Source organism: Pempheris klunzingeri, chromosome 22 (assembly GCF_042242105.1).
Source record: "Pempheris klunzingeri isolate RE-2024b chromosome 22, fPemKlu1.hap1, whole genome shotgun sequence".
NCBI classification, from domain to species: domain Eukaryota; kingdom Metazoa; phylum Chordata; class Actinopteri; order Acropomatiformes; family Pempheridae; genus Pempheris; species Pempheris klunzingeri.
This window is the reverse complement of record NC_092033.1, coordinates 17,317,263-17,334,416: the sequence shown is the minus strand read 5'-3', so window position 1 is coordinate 17,334,416 and position 17,154 is coordinate 17,317,263. Positions and strand designations below refer to the sequence as shown.

At 46.1% G+C, this 17,154-nt stretch overlaps 1 protein-coding gene across 1 annotated transcript; it reads left to right on the top strand.

The window, feature by feature from the left end:
• The first annotated feature begins 860 nt into the window (after positions 1-860).
• tmem121b (transmembrane protein 121B) lies at positions 861-2,036 on the top strand. Its single transcript, XM_070854238.1, has one exon. It carries the CDS (start codon positions 861-863, stop codon positions 2,034-2,036), a length of 1,176 nt encoding a protein of 391 aa, XP_070710339.1.
• Positions 2,037-17,154: the final 15,118 nt, after the last annotated feature.

The following is a 17,154-nucleotide window of genomic DNA, read 5'->3' as shown; positions in this document are numbered from 1 at the left end:
AGCAGGGCATGTAATGTCAGCTTGTGTGAAGGGATTTGAAATGAAGTGTCTTCGAACCCCTGGCCGGGTCTGCTGGTGAGCTGAGAGGATTTTCTGTTGATGGGTCTTTGTGACTGTACTCATTAGTGATCAAAGCCCGTCACTTCAGCACACATGTCCTTCATTTACTAGCTTCTTCATTCCTCCTGCTACTTCTTAACGTAGATCAACTACTTTTAAAAAAAAAAAAATACATCATCACAAAGCTGGGATGGGCCCAGCACAACCTTTAACATGTGGAGCATGACTTATTGTTTTTTTCTGGACAATGAGGACCTTTAGAGATCAGTGGAAATAAGGATGTTAGAGAGCCAGAAGAATGTGTGTCAGACATTTATCTCACGCTCAAGGTCGCAATGTAACGCTGATTAAGAGAACAGTGCAGATTCATCACACACTGGAGATTCTAATGTTACAGTACTGGAACAGACCCCGAAAGAGAAAAGGTTATGGGAGCACTGATTAAACACGATAATCGACATGACTTTAAATAACTTGGGCTGATGATATCTTCTCTGCCATCTCTAAGTAATGTTTTGAATGCTCCTTCTTCTACTAGTGTTTATAAGTCGAGAAGCATCAGTGAGAAAACATGTGAAAATCATGACTTCAGTGCTTTTAGGGGGACACAGGATGACTGGAGCTGCCAGATTAGATAACAAATGAATGAATAACTGAAGTGATGGATACAGAAGCAGATTGGAGCAGCTGTAGTCCATTCCACCAGAGTCCATGCCTCTCTTTGGGCTCCTCTCTTTCCACCTTTTAAGACATCAGGAAGGAAGAAGAGGGGGAGAAAGGAAGGCGACCGCACAAATACAATGATCTCAGAAACTGGGAACGACAATCCGAGGGCCGACTATCTCCGATCTGAAGTGAGCTATCAGCCGGACTCTCACGTCTCCTCTTCCACGGAATCCGGGCCTGTGAGCAGGAGGTGGGACACCCAGACCACCAGCGGCAGCATCATCCCGGAGGACAGCGGCAGCACTCAGCCCCTCGTCTCCTCGGCCGCGGCCGCCGCCTGCATCATGACATCGGGGGAGTTCATCCAGAGCGCTCCCCTGCTGGCGCACAAATCCAAGAGGAGCCTGCTGTACAAGACGCTGTGCTTCCTCCTCCTCATCTTCCAGGGCGCCGTGCTGGACTTCTACCTCATCGTCTTCACCGACCTGTACTGGTGCTCGTGGATCGCCACGGACCTGGTGGTCATCTCGGGCTGGGGCATTTTCTTCATGAAGAACGCGCGGAGCAAGAGGGAGCGGGCCTGCGGCTTCCACCAGAAGAGCTCCATCTTCGGCTGCAACCTCGGGGAGTTCACCTACGCCTACCTGGCCTGGCTCATCTACGTCATCGCCTGCACCCCGAAGGTGGTGCTCATCCTGGAGACCTCCATCCTGGACTTGATCGCGCTCAAGGTGCCGTGCGGGGTGACCGGCTTCAAGATCATCGTGCTGCTGTCCGTGCCGCTGCTCTTCTGCCTCATCAACTCCATCATCGAGGATTTAAACGGGGCGACGCGCCACCACTCCCAGAGCTGCTTCATGAGCACCTGCCTGGACCTGCTGGACAGCTTCGTGCTGGTGGAGATGCTGCTGAGGAACGAGATCCCGGCCGTGTACCTGAAGTACACCGTGGTGTCGGTGTACTTCGTGGCCCTGGCCGTGCCGGTGATCTGGCTCTACGAGCTGACCGCGTCGGAGCTGCGCTGCCGGTGGCTGTGGGCCCGCTTCTCCACGGGCCTGGTGGTGGACGCGCCCCTGCTGGTGGTCCGGTGCTTCCAGGTCTACGTGTACAAGGCGCCGGTGTCTGTCTTCATGTTCAAGAACATCTTCTTCTTGGCGTGCAAGTTCCTGGAGCTGGTGGAGCAGTGCGTGGCGGTGCGGGGCGTCCGGAAGCTGGCCGGCGGCAACCCGGCCCAGTTCTCCCACTGCGTGTCCGAGAACGACATGTGTCCGCACGGGTACGTCAACACCCTGGCCGTGACCCAGTCCTAGAGCCCCCCCCCCCCCCCCCTCGAGACCGTGTCTGCCTGTGGAGGTGGAGAAGTCATGCTGCAGGACAGAAGAACAACCTCCACCCTCTGCTTCCAGACAGTGTCTTTGGAGAAGCAGGCCCCCACCAGACAGTGTCTCTGTACAGCCAGATACCCCCCTGTTCACACATTCACACTTAACCCATCAGTCACCTGCAGCTCAGCACAAAGGCAGGGCTACGTTAACCTGCTGGCTGTCCCATGGGTCCCCCCCCCCCCCCAGCTCCTGCAATCAACTAGTATCATAATCAACTAATTGTTCTATCCTAAAGTCTGGTTGTTCCAGGTTCCTGGTTTTTCATTGGATTGAATTCAATATTTTTGGACTATTTGTCTGACGAGGTCAACCTGGGCTCTAGGACAGGATGGCATCTATCGCTGTTTACTCTTTTTTTTTATTGTTGACCAAACGATGGATCAGTTTATCAAGAAAATGATCAGCTGATTCAGACCTACTGGCTACCCCCCCCCCCCCCCCCCCCTTGCCTAACTTAATTTGGTTCTCAGTTGATCAAACACATTTTTATTGAAGGATATGCAACGACTGAAATATTCCATTCAAGCTCGATCTAAAAACTGTATATCTCTCTAGCGTTTGGCCAAAAAGTGTCTGCTCTCTTCTTGTTTTTCAATCTGCTTATAGAATGATCTACATCGTCTTAGAAATGATTCTCCTCAGCTACATGCCAAGGCACAGATCTCCTGCTATTTTAAAGGCTGCCAAGTAGCAGCTGCAGGACTCAATTAAGCTAAGAAATGACCAGCAAGCTGCTGTAATATATTATATTGTATAATATTTTGACACAGAGTCCTATAAAAGGGGCCCGTGACTAGATTTTGGAAGCAGTTTTGCGCTGACACGACGGCATGACGTCAGATAATTGCATCTCTGACGCCTCGGAGAGGACCTATCCCTCTGAGGTTTCTACCTGGATCTCTTAACTCTTGGGACAGAGGACATTTTACCCAACAAGAGATTTGGATATTCCAGTTGCTTGACATGTCTGGAACACATCGTCTGTACCAGCCTTACAGCGCTCCCCTTTTTCAGGCCAGTCTACAGGTGCTACAGTCAAAGCCAACATCTGCAATACCCTACAACAAAACGGAGATAACCAACTCTAGTGGGCTGAACCTTTTTGAGCTGTGGGTGTTCAAGTCTTTGAGTTTCACCTCTGCACTTGAATGGAACTCGGAGAGACAGCAGCTGGACAGTGTGCGCTGTTGGGACATGCATGAAGAACAGTTGGAGGAATCCTCTGGTGTCGCCCAAAGGGGGCTTGGCGCCACAAATGTACATTAGTGTTTTCTATCTGTGGCAGTGTTGTTTGCAGGTCTGTGCTGGTTTTAAACGCTGTAACTGGTACTGGAAGTAGAGGTAGGTAGGTAGGTAGGGGTGTGTAAGGTAATACCATGCATAAAGATCCAACAGTGCCATAATAGGTTTCTACAGGTTTTCTACACTCTTTTTCCAATGGACCCCTGACCAACAAGTGTGTCTGTTGATTTCTCTACCTGTGCTACTGGTTTACTACTTTTTTTTGTTCACGGGTGCTAAAGGATCACTTAGGCCACCTAAAGCTCTAAATGACACCAAAAACACCCAAGTATTCACTCGTGGGCCTACAGTCTTTACCTAAAGGTCATGTTAAGTATACAAAAAAAGCTCAAAGACTCTGAAAAAGGTTTTTTTTTCAACACATCTGTGAGGCAGATATTATATGGAATAACCCTCCCCCTCTCTCTCTTTCTGCAAAATATACGATTGGCCGTTCATCTTAACACGCTGATCTGTTTCTGACATGCATACACCTGCATGGCATTGCTGCGGTGACCAAAATGTGGGACTTTGACATCAGAGATTTCCATTAATGTTGGACCTAATAAATCTTTACCAAAGAAGTGGCTGGTCAGAAAACATGTCATTTCTTTTCCTAATGATTTAATGTAGGGATGTAAAGATACCAAAAACCATACCACAATATACCACAGTGAAAATCCATGATACAATATTTATCCAAAAAACTGGTACGCCTAAACATAACCTAACTTCAACCTATAACAAATGTAACTAGATATTTCTCTCAGTTTTTCTTTAAACAGTGGCTCAGAGCAGGTCGCCAACCAGCGTGTGAATGTGGTGTTAAAGCCACTCATCGTTTTTTGTTTCTTTTTTTATTCCAACCTTTGGTCTTCCAGACATTCTTGTCATTGTAGACTCAAGATGTAAGCGTCTTACACTTGTCACGGCCTGTAACGGCTTCAATAAACTCCCAGTCTTACAGTCGAGATGGCGGCAAGGATTAAAAACTGTAAATTCCACACCTGATATGTTATAAATCAGTGACGTTATGCTCAAAAAAGCAATATGTCACATATTGTTTTTTGTAAAACTCTATTTAAATAGTGACAATATGAAGTTCATACAGCTTGAATCAACAAATACATTGAGGAGGACCAAAAGTTGTGGAAAATAAACTTCTTGTAATGCTCACAGTTAAAAGTTAGAGGTTAACAGATCTGAGTGCACTTTTCTATTTTTTAAAAAACTTTATTTACACAATGGGAACTTAAGATCACCATTCCAACCACAGTAACAAGATAATGTGAGTTGGGGGTAAAGCAGAGATCACAATATCTATTTAAAAAACATCATTGCTGGTTGGCCTAAAACGATCAGCGTGCCTCCATGTTAATGTCACACACTAGTTAGCACTAGTTAGCACTAGTTAACCCAGCGGAGATCGACTCTTTGACGCTTCGAAGTAAAAAGCGACACCCGTGCCGTATCCAAAAGGTTGTGTTGAAAATTCACCTTTTTCAGTTCACACACTAATATTAGCAGATTCTAAAAATGTGTTGAAATAGTAGATAATCTGCCTCCAGGTACTGCTGGGAACCACATCAGTACATTTACCAGTCTGACACTACGGGTTTGTCTGAATGACGGTGGGGACGGTGGGGACGGTGCGTCAGGGCCCGATCACTGTCCTCTTCCAAAGCTCAGAGTAATGTTGTTTCCAACAAACATGGCTGATCAAAGTATTTTAGAAGTGTGTGCGTAGTGAAAGCATAGTATCGTGTCAGAACTGCTTTTAGTGCCTGTTATTTTGGGGCGTTGGAGTGAACTCGTAGAATGAAATCAGAGCGAGGGTGTCTTGTTTGCTCATCTTGGATCAATCAATGTGTGCTGGTCATAAATGTGCTTTTTGTAAACAGCATTAGAGGGCTGCTGAGGACGAGTGGTTCGGATGAAACCCCCCCGTAAAAGGTGGTGGGTTGGGGTCGGTGCTCTGCCTGACACAGGTAACAGGGTTTGCACCATTTCTGGGGCATGAGAAATGATTAATGATTATCAGAGATAACTGATGATTCTATTGATTCATGGGACTTACTGTAAAGTCCACCTCGGTAGGGACGCCACTTCATTAGCTGAGGAAAAAGATTGAACTGATTCAGTCTTCTAAAATATCTAGATAGATGTAGCTATCAATTTGGCTTTCTGACTAATAATTAACTCAATCAAAATGAACATATTGGTAGCTTTTTGTCGAACATACAATCTGTGTGTGTCCCTACAAAATAGTCAGTCAGACCTTGTGGTGGGGGTCAGAGGAGGCTCAATGCCCCAGCCTGGGTTTGTCTCTCAGAAGGACGAGGCGTATGGGTTTATATGTGAGTGTGTAGGATGAAGGTGTCTGTGTGAGCAAAGTAACATCAAGTTAACTTTATGGCTGCACAGTAAACTACAACACATTACAAATGAAACTCAATACTTTACCAAGGTGAAATGGTTCAGCCACGTTAGGTTGTGCTATGTACCCAGTTAGAGTTAGTTAGCAGCCCTCTGAAGGGAAGCGTGCTGCTTTCTTAGCTGGCACATCTGTCGGTGACCCCGGCTGGAAAAAGGGGTTCTTTTTAAAAGGGGTTCTTGTTGGAGGAATCCGGTCGCTCCTTTTGTTCCTTGATAGTTCGCAGCTCTGTGCCAACTTGCCGGTGCGCTCCTGCTGCTCTGAAGATCAGTCGGCAGACTTTGCTTTACCTGCTGGTGCTGAGGAGTTCGGTTCAGGCAGGGCTTTGTGTCGCTGCCGTGAAAAAGGCGGTCTGTTCTGGTACAGGCCACACTGAGGCTGGTGGGCTGGAGGAGTAAGCTGCAGGCCTGGAAGGTCTGAGCTGAGCCCCAGTCGAGCGCCCACCCATCCATTGTCTATACTGGTCATCCTTAAGGGTCACGGTGGGGCTGGAGCCAATCCCAGCTGACATTAGGAGAGAATCCACGCCGGACGGGTCCCCAATCAATCGCAGGGCCGACACGTAGAGACAGACGAGGGCAATTTCGAGTCACCAGTTAACCTGCATGTCCGTGGGCTGCGGGGGGGGGGGGGGGGGGGGGAGCGTCCAGAGAAAACATGCAGGTTGAAGGCTCAAAACGCAAACCTGTCAGTCAGCAGATTTGAACGTTGAACCCTCTCGCAGTGAGGCTAACCACAGTTAAGCAGAGCCAGGGAAAAGACAGAGGGGGAACTGTGCTTCTATTGACCTGACGTTGTGGGGGTCACGCGACACACAACCCGAGGACTCTGGAATGATTTTCATTGGGCTCCGCCATATGATAAGGTTTCCCAGAGTTCAAGTCAGCTTGTTCAAGTCAGCTCTATAGGGAGGAAATGTTTTCCTCTGACTGACAGCCCTGAGCTCAGCTTCATCCAACACCATCCATTAGTGGTCATATGTGGTTTTATGTGGTGATGTAAACTAAACCAAATGACAAAACAGGAAGGTGGTATGGAACTGTGACGAGTTTCTGAGATTTGGGGGTCTGACATCCAAAAATCAGGTGTTACTTGGTATTTGACTTGACCCCAGCAGTGCCATCTGTGACAAACACTGCTGTGACGGTGCAGCATGTCGGCGGAGGCAGCGTCACGTAGAAGCACCGGGGGGTTAAGAGCTCAGTTAGAAATAAAGAAAACAATTCAAAATACATTTAAAATGAGCAGAATTTCTACGGTCCACCGTCCGGACGTTATGGCTCACATTAGTGTTGTGAATATTGAAAATGACACACATTTGGAGAGGACTGTTGTTTCCCACTTTGCCACAAACAGGGACTTGTTAGTTGACCCCCTAAGGGTCCTGATACACCAAAGTGATTTGAAAGAACTGGTGCCGTCCAGAAAATGACAGCTCGTGCCTCGCACTCAATCGCTGGTAATCCTCAGTGTTGCCACACGCGTTGCCTCTTTTGCAGCTGACTTGTGAAGCTTGGACCTGCAGCTGTCCGCAGTAACGGCACGCTACTGTCACTATCTCTTGTGATGTCCACTTGACGCTTCTTTCAGTGATTTTCAAACTATCGTGCTAAAACACGCTGATCATGCTGATAAAAGCCAGTCGATCAGTGTGGGTTGGAGTTGATTCAGTGAAATGTCGTCAGTGAAACAGGTTGTTTAGTCTAAAAACTGATGCTAATTGACATTGATTGTTATTATTCAGAACAATTGAACAGTTAAATAGTCATTGTGAACTTTCAATCCCATGTCACAGTCTTCCTCATGAGATGTTAAGGTGTCACCGTGTGACCTCAATGCGGTTCAGGTCCCGTGTTCACAGACAGGTTATGTTAGGTTAGGCTATAACCTGTGATGTCACGATGATGTCACACTCATCCTCAGTTTTCCACCTACACGCAAACTGCTTGTTTTCACGACGCGAATGAAGCTCCTTCTGCGTCACGTGACGACAGCGGGGGCACCTCCCCACGTGCACGCGCATCCCGGTTACGATGGAGATTTCAGAATGTCCCGATTGTGTTTTGTGCAGTGATGTTAAGGTGTTATCGCAGTTCCAGAAACCACGCTGGGACTTTATCCTGGTTTTAAAAAGGAGTCGCACTACCTGGAATGAGTCAAATCTAAAGTGGCTGATTTAGTTGAGTCTTGGCTCTGCAGATGTCAGGATGCTGCTGCCTGTGATGTTGGACCTCTGTGTTAAAGATTACAGATCATGAGCTGCTGCTACACACACAATGTTGATGATGTTGATGATGTTGATGATGTTGATGATGTTGATGATGATGATGATGATGACTTGCTGACTGCTGCAGCGGCTCTTTGCTTTGCTTTGCACTGAGAACCGAATGTGTTTGTCTGTTATCATATCTTGCCAAAGTTTTGAAGATGTTCTATTTTGTACTATTCTGTTTTATTTCCTTGTGCTAGTTCTATACTAAACATTTGCATTAGCATCCTGCTGTCTCACAATCTCGGTTAAGATTTGCACACGAAGCGGACCCCAGTTCAGCTCCAGTATAGTGGGCCTGCATGAACAGTACAGTCCAGAAGTACAGTGAAAACGGCCAAAGGCTTTGATGGACGTGGATATTGAAAGGGGCACATGATGTTACCAGTGCTTTGTTTCTTCGCATAGGTGCAATGAAAAACACAACGTGTGCAATTTGGACAGTGTGTTGTATTATATCGACTGTTTTTTCTAAATAGTTTACAGGGAAACAACACTGTACCTACCTGAACTGTTGTGTGATGTCTATCTGTACTGATATAATCCGGTCTATGTACTGTAGCTGTAAGACAAACTATTGCGGTATGTGGTTGAAACCTGAAATAAATGTTGAGAAAGCACTGTAAAAAAGGCTTTATTAGGGGCCCGAGCACCAAGCGGCGCGAGGAGTCTGTTGAAATGGAAATGCTTCCAGTAAAAGTCACGAAACCCAGTCACGTACACATAGGATGAAGACAAAAAGGGCTCCCGGCAGCGCTGTACTCCCGTGACGACAAGGAGACTGTGTGCAGCTGCCATCTGAGCGGGCTGCAGGACTTTCTGCTGCTCCATGTGTCCACTCCACATTTAGTGGTTATTCATTGTAGCCAATGTAAGACGTGTGTGTGACCATATTTATGGTAAAAGCAGTCTCCAAGGTACAATGTGGGTCAAGTGAACTGGTTTCCAATGAGCGGTGGAAGAATAATATCTTTATATATAGTAGCAACATCCTTGAATGATTCTTTTCCATCACATCCATCCCATGTCTATTTCCACACATCCACGGAGTCTCTGAAAAGTGGTGTGATAATGTGCAGACTATGAACATTGTGTTAATATATGTGGTCACTGGCAGTGATATGTAAGAAGCAAAGAGAAGGTAAGAGGTGAAATAATGTGAGCAAATCTGTCAGTTGTCATAATTGTTGTGTGTTTACATTGTGCATTTATTCTTCTATCCATCAACATACAATAAATGAGTGTTTATGACACGGCTGGAATGATTCCTGGAACAATGAGAAGAATTTCATTCTAAAAACATACACAGTTACTATTGTTTAACATTTGGATCCAACCTTTGAATGAACAACTGAACACAGAACTACAGCAAACAAATGAAATAAATGAATCTAGGCCAGATGCTGCTTCTTTTATGATTTTCACTCATTTCTTGAACTAAAGTCAAGCGTTCATTCTTTCCAGACCTGCTTGAGTTTAAATCCAGCTCCGGTCTGTGTGTGGCTCTGTACCTGGACTGTACCACTACTAGCTGTCTTCAGAGCGTCTCCCTTCCTACTTTGACATAATGGTATGATCCTACTCTGTTCTCGCACGTGATTGGCCGCCCGGTGTGTGGCCATCAGATAAAGTGTGAGCAGGAGGAGCTCCAGACAGCAGTCGGCTCTTGTCCTTCAGCTGGGAAGAGTCGGCAGCTTAGCTTGTGCTTCATAAAGTGTTTGGAGGGCGAGAGGAGGAAGAAGGAGTTGGTTTTGGTCCACGAGGTCAGTCTGAGCTAGCTAGCTAGCTTGCGCACAGGTGCTGCATGTTCCTGCTGTTTGAGGCAGATCTACACTAAGAAGGGCTCAAGAGTTTGACTCTGGCTTTTGGGTTTGTCGGTGGTTTGGTTGTGGCCGGTGAAGGTGTTTGGGAACAAAAGTAGCAGATGAGTGTTGTAACCGTGGTTGTCATGTTCTCTGTGTTTGCACTAGAACCTCCAGACGTTCCTCATGGATCCTCGCAGCTGTTTCCCGTTTAATCAGCTGCTGCTTCAGAGGGAGAAACAGGAGGCTGTGAGCACAGTGGCACTCTGCAGCAACAGGAGAGTTAAAGCTCAGACTGAGTGTAACGTTTTTAATTTAAAGTCCTGTTTAAATAGTGTGAGCGTGCTGCTCATGACTGGAGCACAGGGTGAGTCATCAGTGATCAGTTTGAGCATGTGGCTAACATGCTGGCTAGTGTTAGCATGTAGCATCAGCATGTGGTCTGGTAAAGTTAGCTGTAATGAAAGTTGACTCTTGAATTGGCTTGAAGAGCCAAAGCTGAAGGAAGTCTTAAATCACAGGTTCATTGTGGCTGAGATCAGGCAGTGAACCACCAAGTTGAACCAGCTCTGTAGAGAGAAATCCCAAAGTTGTCACATGTAGTCTGTGGTGTTTCCAGGTGAAGTTGATCTGTAATGTAATTGATTTCCTTTTTACTTGAGTAAAGAGTTGCAGTTTTATTGTGAATGTGTTCCTGTTGCAGGTGGTGTCTGGGCTGAGTTTGAAGAGAGAAATCCCAAACTTTGCCACATCCAGTCTCAAGTTTCCAGGTGAGCTTGATTTCTAATAACTTTTTGACTTGACTAAAGAGCTGCAATTTTATTGTGACTGTCTTCCTGTTGCAGGTGGTGTCTGGGCTGAGTTTGGAGAAATCCCAAACTTTGTCACATCTAGTCAAGTTGATTTCTAATCTAACTTCCTTTTTACTTGACTAAAGAGTTGCAGTTATTGTGACTGTCTTCCTGTTGCAGGTGGTGTCTGGGCTGAAGAACCTGAAGGTAAGAATGCTCAACTTTAGCTAGAACATTAGCTGAGCTTTTATTGTCTTCAGAGCAAAGTAACTTTTTTTTGGTCCACTTTTCTGATGAGTTCCAGGTAGAAATCAGTTGTTGCAGTAGTTAATTGTGTCTTGTTTGTACAGGGAGAATGCAGGTGTGTGTGTGTGGTGGGAAGAGATGAGGAATCGGTAAGTATGAACACAGGATGTGAAACTTTATTTAAAATGCAGAGAACAATTTCAAAGTTGAGTCTTTGTGTTCTTTTTTTCCACAGAGGTTGCTGCAGGAGGACCTGAATCAGCCATGGCTCCAAACAGAAGGTCCTGTGGACAAGTAGCAGATGTAGGTGTTAGTGCTGTCTGACTTTGTATTGTGTGTTTTTTTTTTTTTTTTTTTTTTTTTTTTTTTTTTTATAAATAAAGCTGTTTTGTTGAAATTGTTTGTCTGTTTCTCTCTGTAAGTAAGTCCTCACTGCTCTGTCCTGACAAGAAGAACCAGAGAAAAGTGAGAACAAGGAACAGGTTTAAAACAAGAAGTACAAACTCCAGCCTGAGGAAGAGCTCAGCAAGATCAAACAGCTGATGAGGATGCTTTAACTGGGTTTCAGGGTTCATTTAGAAATGAACCCTGAAAACCACTTAAACACATACAGTACAAACATTGATCATTGATCTTCATCAGGTCATGGGATCTCAAACAATAAATGACTATACACTACTGAAAAAGTTAGGGATTTTCAGGTGACATTTATGGAAAATGTACAAAATGAATGCTACAGTGATATTATATCATGAAAGTAGGGCATTTAAGTAGAAGCATGCAATGGTCATTTCTTCAGCTCAAACTATTCAAAAGAAAATCTAACAACAGTAGTGGGTAAACCACCACTGTCTGAATAAATTGGGATGTGGCCAAAGGACGTCCACTCCTCTCCTTTCTGGGACTCTTCCAGTCTCTGTATCACTGTTACAACCTCCAGATGACACTCTGTGACCCTCTAAGCTCAGTGAACACCTCCGTCTGAGGACTATCTATATATCAAGTCAGAATTAGTAGAAATAAAAAATAAACAAGATGCTAAAATAGCTCCCTGAGGGCCTCACCTTGTTCTGCACGTCATCAGTTTCACACGGTGCTCTCCTCATCTGCTCTCATGGGAATGTGCTCGAGGCGTCGGGGTACTATGGACATCCAACCGGGGCTGCTGCTCTCCAAGGCGTGAACGATGGTGTTGCTTGCTTCTGGAAACAACCTGTTATTGTTTTCATCCCCCCATCTGCGGTGGCGAGGACAGCCAGTGACGTCATCCACTCGGTTGACGTGGGAAGCTGAGAGGCAAAACACAAATACAGGGAGAGGATTGAGGAAAAGATGGGACAGAAGAGGTGTGGAATGGGATGAAGCAAATGACTGGCTGCAGTGTGACTCCATCTGGAGGACAGGGGGACCAGGAGTTAGCAACCTATTTTTCAATAGGTTCAACACACCCCCATCCATGGGAGCTCTGACACCATGGTGCCGCCGCACTGTCAAACAGATAATCAATTTGGGAGGGACTAAGAGTAGCGTAGCACTCATCCACAGCACAGGGACACACTGACTGAAATACTGAAGGAATCACCTCCTTACATTTGGCAACAGCACTGTCAGATAAGTATCTAGTGAGGACCTCTCTGTCCTATAGACCATAGTGCAGTAACAAGAGATCAGCAGTTATCAGGGAATGGTCCCATAGAATAGAGTTATGTGGAAAGACTGTTCACTGTTCAAGTTCAACACTACAAGCCAGAACAAGGTCAACAGTGTGCTTCAAACAGTCAGTGGGTTCATTTACAGTCTGGGAGAAGCCAACTGGGTCCAATAGTGAGACAAAAGCAGTGCTCACACCATCGTTATCATCGTCCACATGAATATTAAAGTCACCTACTAGAATCACTTTGTGGCTCATCCCACCCAGGACCAAGACGGAGCGCTTCAGACGGTCATCTGTGCCCACTGCCATCAGACTGTTTCACAGCACTGGAGAACTCAGTCTGCCATCAAGCTGATCCAACAAACAACACTCACTGATCCCCCACCTCTTGCACTGGACTGACTGAATATGCACATAACATTCTACCTATCAACCAGACTATTAGATTTTAGCATCATTATCATTGTTGTCAACTTTATTATTATGTCACCTTGAACTATCATTCATATGGCTGTTATTGGAACTGCCAATATCACTATTATTATTAGTGTCATATAGTATGTTATTATTACTACTATAGCAGTAGTTATGGTTGATGGTAGTACTGTACTTGCACATATTTATCCATCCCATATTCTACTATTCTACCACACAGCAACACATCATGGCTTCACATCTGCACTTTTCTCACACCTGCTGCTATTTAATTTTGTACTTTAATGTTGTACATTGGGCTGTTGCAACACCTGAATTTCCTCCATGGGGATCAATAAAGGATTATTATTATTATTATTAAAATGTAGCAGCTGTTTACATTACCATGGTTAGCTAGCGTTAGCTAATTAGCTAGCGTTAGCTAATTAGCTAGCTTCTGACCACCATGTGTTTGTGTTTGTGTTCGGCCATTCAGCCTCAGACTGACCTCATTAACTAAAGCCAACTCCGCGTCTTCATGAAGTTTTCGTCTCCTCCTCCAAACATCTTTTTGAAGCAGAAAAACGAGCTGCAAAAAACGTGCCAAACAATCCGCTCAGGCTCCGACGTCATCTACTGATGCGGAAGTGTCCTGACTTCATTTCCGGTGTTGCGAACTTGGTGACTTTCTCGTTAAATCTGGCGACTTTTTCTGGTGTTATTTGAGACTTTTCTAGTGTTTTAGAGACTTTTCTGGTATTTTGGAGACTCTGATCACTCTGCAGTCACTGTCCTCAACCAGCAACAGGTGTTGCCGTTAGCCCCGCCCCCTCCCAAAGCTCTCACAGGAGCCTCGCGCAGCCGCGTGCACGCTGCTCATGAATCGCGCACGCGCAGAACCGCCACTGATCCCTCCCTGGCTTACAGAGCGGGATGGAAATGTGAATGTTCACTGTCACTCTAAAATAAATCAGTGCATTTGAGCCACACAGCCTCAGTCACTAACTCACCTGGTCCACTGTGTGTGAGCCTCTCTGTGACAGAAGCTAATCTAGCTAGCTGGCTCATCATGTCTCAGTCTAAAGTGGACGCTCAGAAACAGAGAAAGGAGCTGGAATCAAACCCTGAACTCAAAGGCTGGTTGAAGCCGTTTATTGATTTCTACGCCAAACTTTGTGATATAAAAAAACACACGACAACTCAAAAACATAGTGAAAAGACAAAGCCTTTTAACAGTTCCACCCAAATCAAGCTGCCATTAATGAGGAAAACACTGACAGAAGCCACTGCTAATGCTGAACACTGTTCCACACTGTCATGTTGGCCCATAGGAGCTGGGGATCGAACCCCCGACCTTCACGTTGAGGGACGACCCACTCTACCACTGATCCACAGCCGCCCATGTGGCCACACTGCTGCTCCTCACTTCTAAATGCTCAGGACAAAGTGCACAGAAATGATTCATGGTGTTCTAGCACCAGACTTTCTCTAAACGTTGGTCCAGATGTGGGTGAGCAGCGTTTCAGCCTCCTCCTCCTCCATGAGTCCACAGATGGAGGTGTTTCTAAGTACCTGGGGGGGTGATGAGGTGCTTTAGTGACACCAAACACATTTCTGGGGCTTGTTGAGTTGGAGGGAGGAGATGTCTGTTGTGGCTTTCCTGGAGAAGTGTTGTCTTAAAAATGACAAACTCCTGGGGACAGGGACCGACGATGCCTCCGTCATGACGGGGACTAACAATGGGCTCCATAAAGTGCTGAAGGAGGAGTGTGGCCTCAAAGATCTGGTTCTTACTCGCTGTGTGTGTCACTCTCTGCAGCTCGCTGTAAGTCATGCTTCCAATGACACCCCCCCCCGTAGTGTGGAGCACTTGGTACGGGAGACTCCAAAGCACAGGGAGGCCTACAAAGCCACATATGAGAGCATGTGGTTCTCTGGTTCCTGTGGATCCTGGTCCCGGTCCCGCTGGTGTGGTTCTCTGGTTCCTGTGGATCCTGGTCCTGGTTCTGCTGATGTGGTTCCCTGGTTCCTAAGGATCCTGGTCCTGGCCCCGCTGATGTGGTTCTCCACCAGCCAATGGATGTGCGTCTGTCCAAGGCTCCAGCCTGTCCGTCCTTGGGAGCTGGATCTCTCCTTCACTGTGGTGCTCCCGGAGGTTTCTCTTTTCCCACTGGGTTTTTTGAGTTTTTCCTTCCCAAAGAAGGAGGGTCATAAAGGGCAGGTGATGCCTCGGACTGATCCATTGGCCTCATCGACTGCTGGACTCTTTATTAGATTGTTTGTTCGCTTACACTTGTTTATTTCAGTGAACTTTGTAAAGCACTATGAGACACTCTGTTGTGATATTGGGCTATACAAATAAAATTGAATTGAATTGAATTGAATTGAATTGAATCAACTGTGGGGAGAAACCCTTCCAGATAACCAAGGTGTGTGCCACACGTTGGCTCTCCATTGAACCAGAGGTTTCACACATTTTGGACCAGTGGGAGGTGCTTAAAGTGTGTTTCACATTCACCAAGTCCAGTGAACACTGCTACATGGTTTTATACTCCATGTACATCCATCCATCCATCCATTATCTATACTGCTTATCCGTCAGGGTGGTGGGGGAGCTGGAGCCAGTCCCAACTGAACTGGTCGCCAGCCAATCACAGGGCCACATACAGAGACAGACAAACACTCACACCTACGGCCAAGTTAGAGTTATCAATTAACCCAGCTTGCATGTCTTTTGGATTGTGGGAGGAAGCCGGAGTACCCGGAGAGAGAGAGAACCCACGCTAGCATGCAAAACTCCACACAGAAAGATTCCAGGTTCAAACTGGGATTTGAACCTGGAACCTTCTTGCTGTGAGGCAACAGTGTTAACCACAGCACCACCATGCTGCCCCCTAGTCCATCTACAGTGATCCTCAAATGTTGTCCAAAAGTCCCAAACCGTACATTGGTTACCTTCTTGAGTCAAAGGCAGCTGAGCTCCACCTTGCGTCTGAGGGGAAGAACAGTGTGAGAAAGCGGTGTGTAGCCTTCACCATCTCCCTCTCTGATGAGCTGAGGGTGAGACTGCAGGACAACACTGAAGCATTGCAGTACATGTCAGTTTTCAATGTAGAGGAAACTCTAAAGCACAATAAGAGCCTGGGAGAAAGAGAAAAACTAGCCAAGCTCCTTGGCTACTCTCCTGCAGAGGTAGACAAGATTGTCCAGCAGTGGTGTGGGCTTCTGGGCTGAGATGTGGACAGCCAACAGCTACTTTCCTCACTGGGGAGTTGGCAACACTGGTCATTTCCTCGATCCGAGAAACGAGTTCATTCCACAGTGCAGGTAGAAGTTTGGGTTCAGGTGTTTAGCATTTTTGAAGACACAGCGCCCCCTTGTGTCCTGTAGGAGTAACGGTTTATCAACGTTCCTCCACTCGTTTTCTCTTTTTCACTGTTTTTCTTTTCATTTATTATATCTTTATATATCTTTACTTTTCATGAGTCATTCAATGACGTGTTGATCATTTGGGATGAATAAAAACAGTGTGAAGTGTGTTAACCTGCCCGTTGTGCTCTTTTCTGTCCAGGGAGCCTCATCTGGCCAGTTTTGCAGCAGCACACGATCCAGAGCCCGTCTGCCCTGAGCCACGGCTCTGTGGAGACATCTGGCACTTTGAAAAGAAATGACACAGTTGAACAATGTTGAACTCCACTCACTGCGCCACAGGAGGTGATACCTTCTCTTCTCTGAGTGTCCATCCCAGCAGGTTAGTTACAGCCACTTCAAATTCAGTCCAAACATCCCCAGGATGTGGATGATGCTCACTTATGAAGCTCTTGAGGTTTCACCAAACGTCACTGTGGCAACGCCGTGTTCGTCATGAAACAGGAAATTGTTGTATCTTCAGTGGACATTATCCAATCTGCTCCAAACTTGTCATGATTAATAAGACTCCCGGCCTGAAGACACCTACGTGCCAGTTAGTGACCACAGTCATTGCGCCACCTAGTGGCAACAGGAAGTAAGACTTTTGTGCCAATCATCATTTGATTTGCATGAACTTTTCACGGTGTAGTCAACACTTCATATACTGAAATACAGGACAGGTGATACAGGTGATTAGTGGCTGTTCTCTAGCGCCACATAGGGGACACAGGAAGTGACGTG

Bases quoted from the DNA above. Each gene is read 5' to 3' on its own strand.
- tmem121b (XM_070854238.1), top strand. From the start codon at position 861: ATGATCTCAGAAACTGGGAACGACAATCCGAGGGCCGACTATCTCCGA.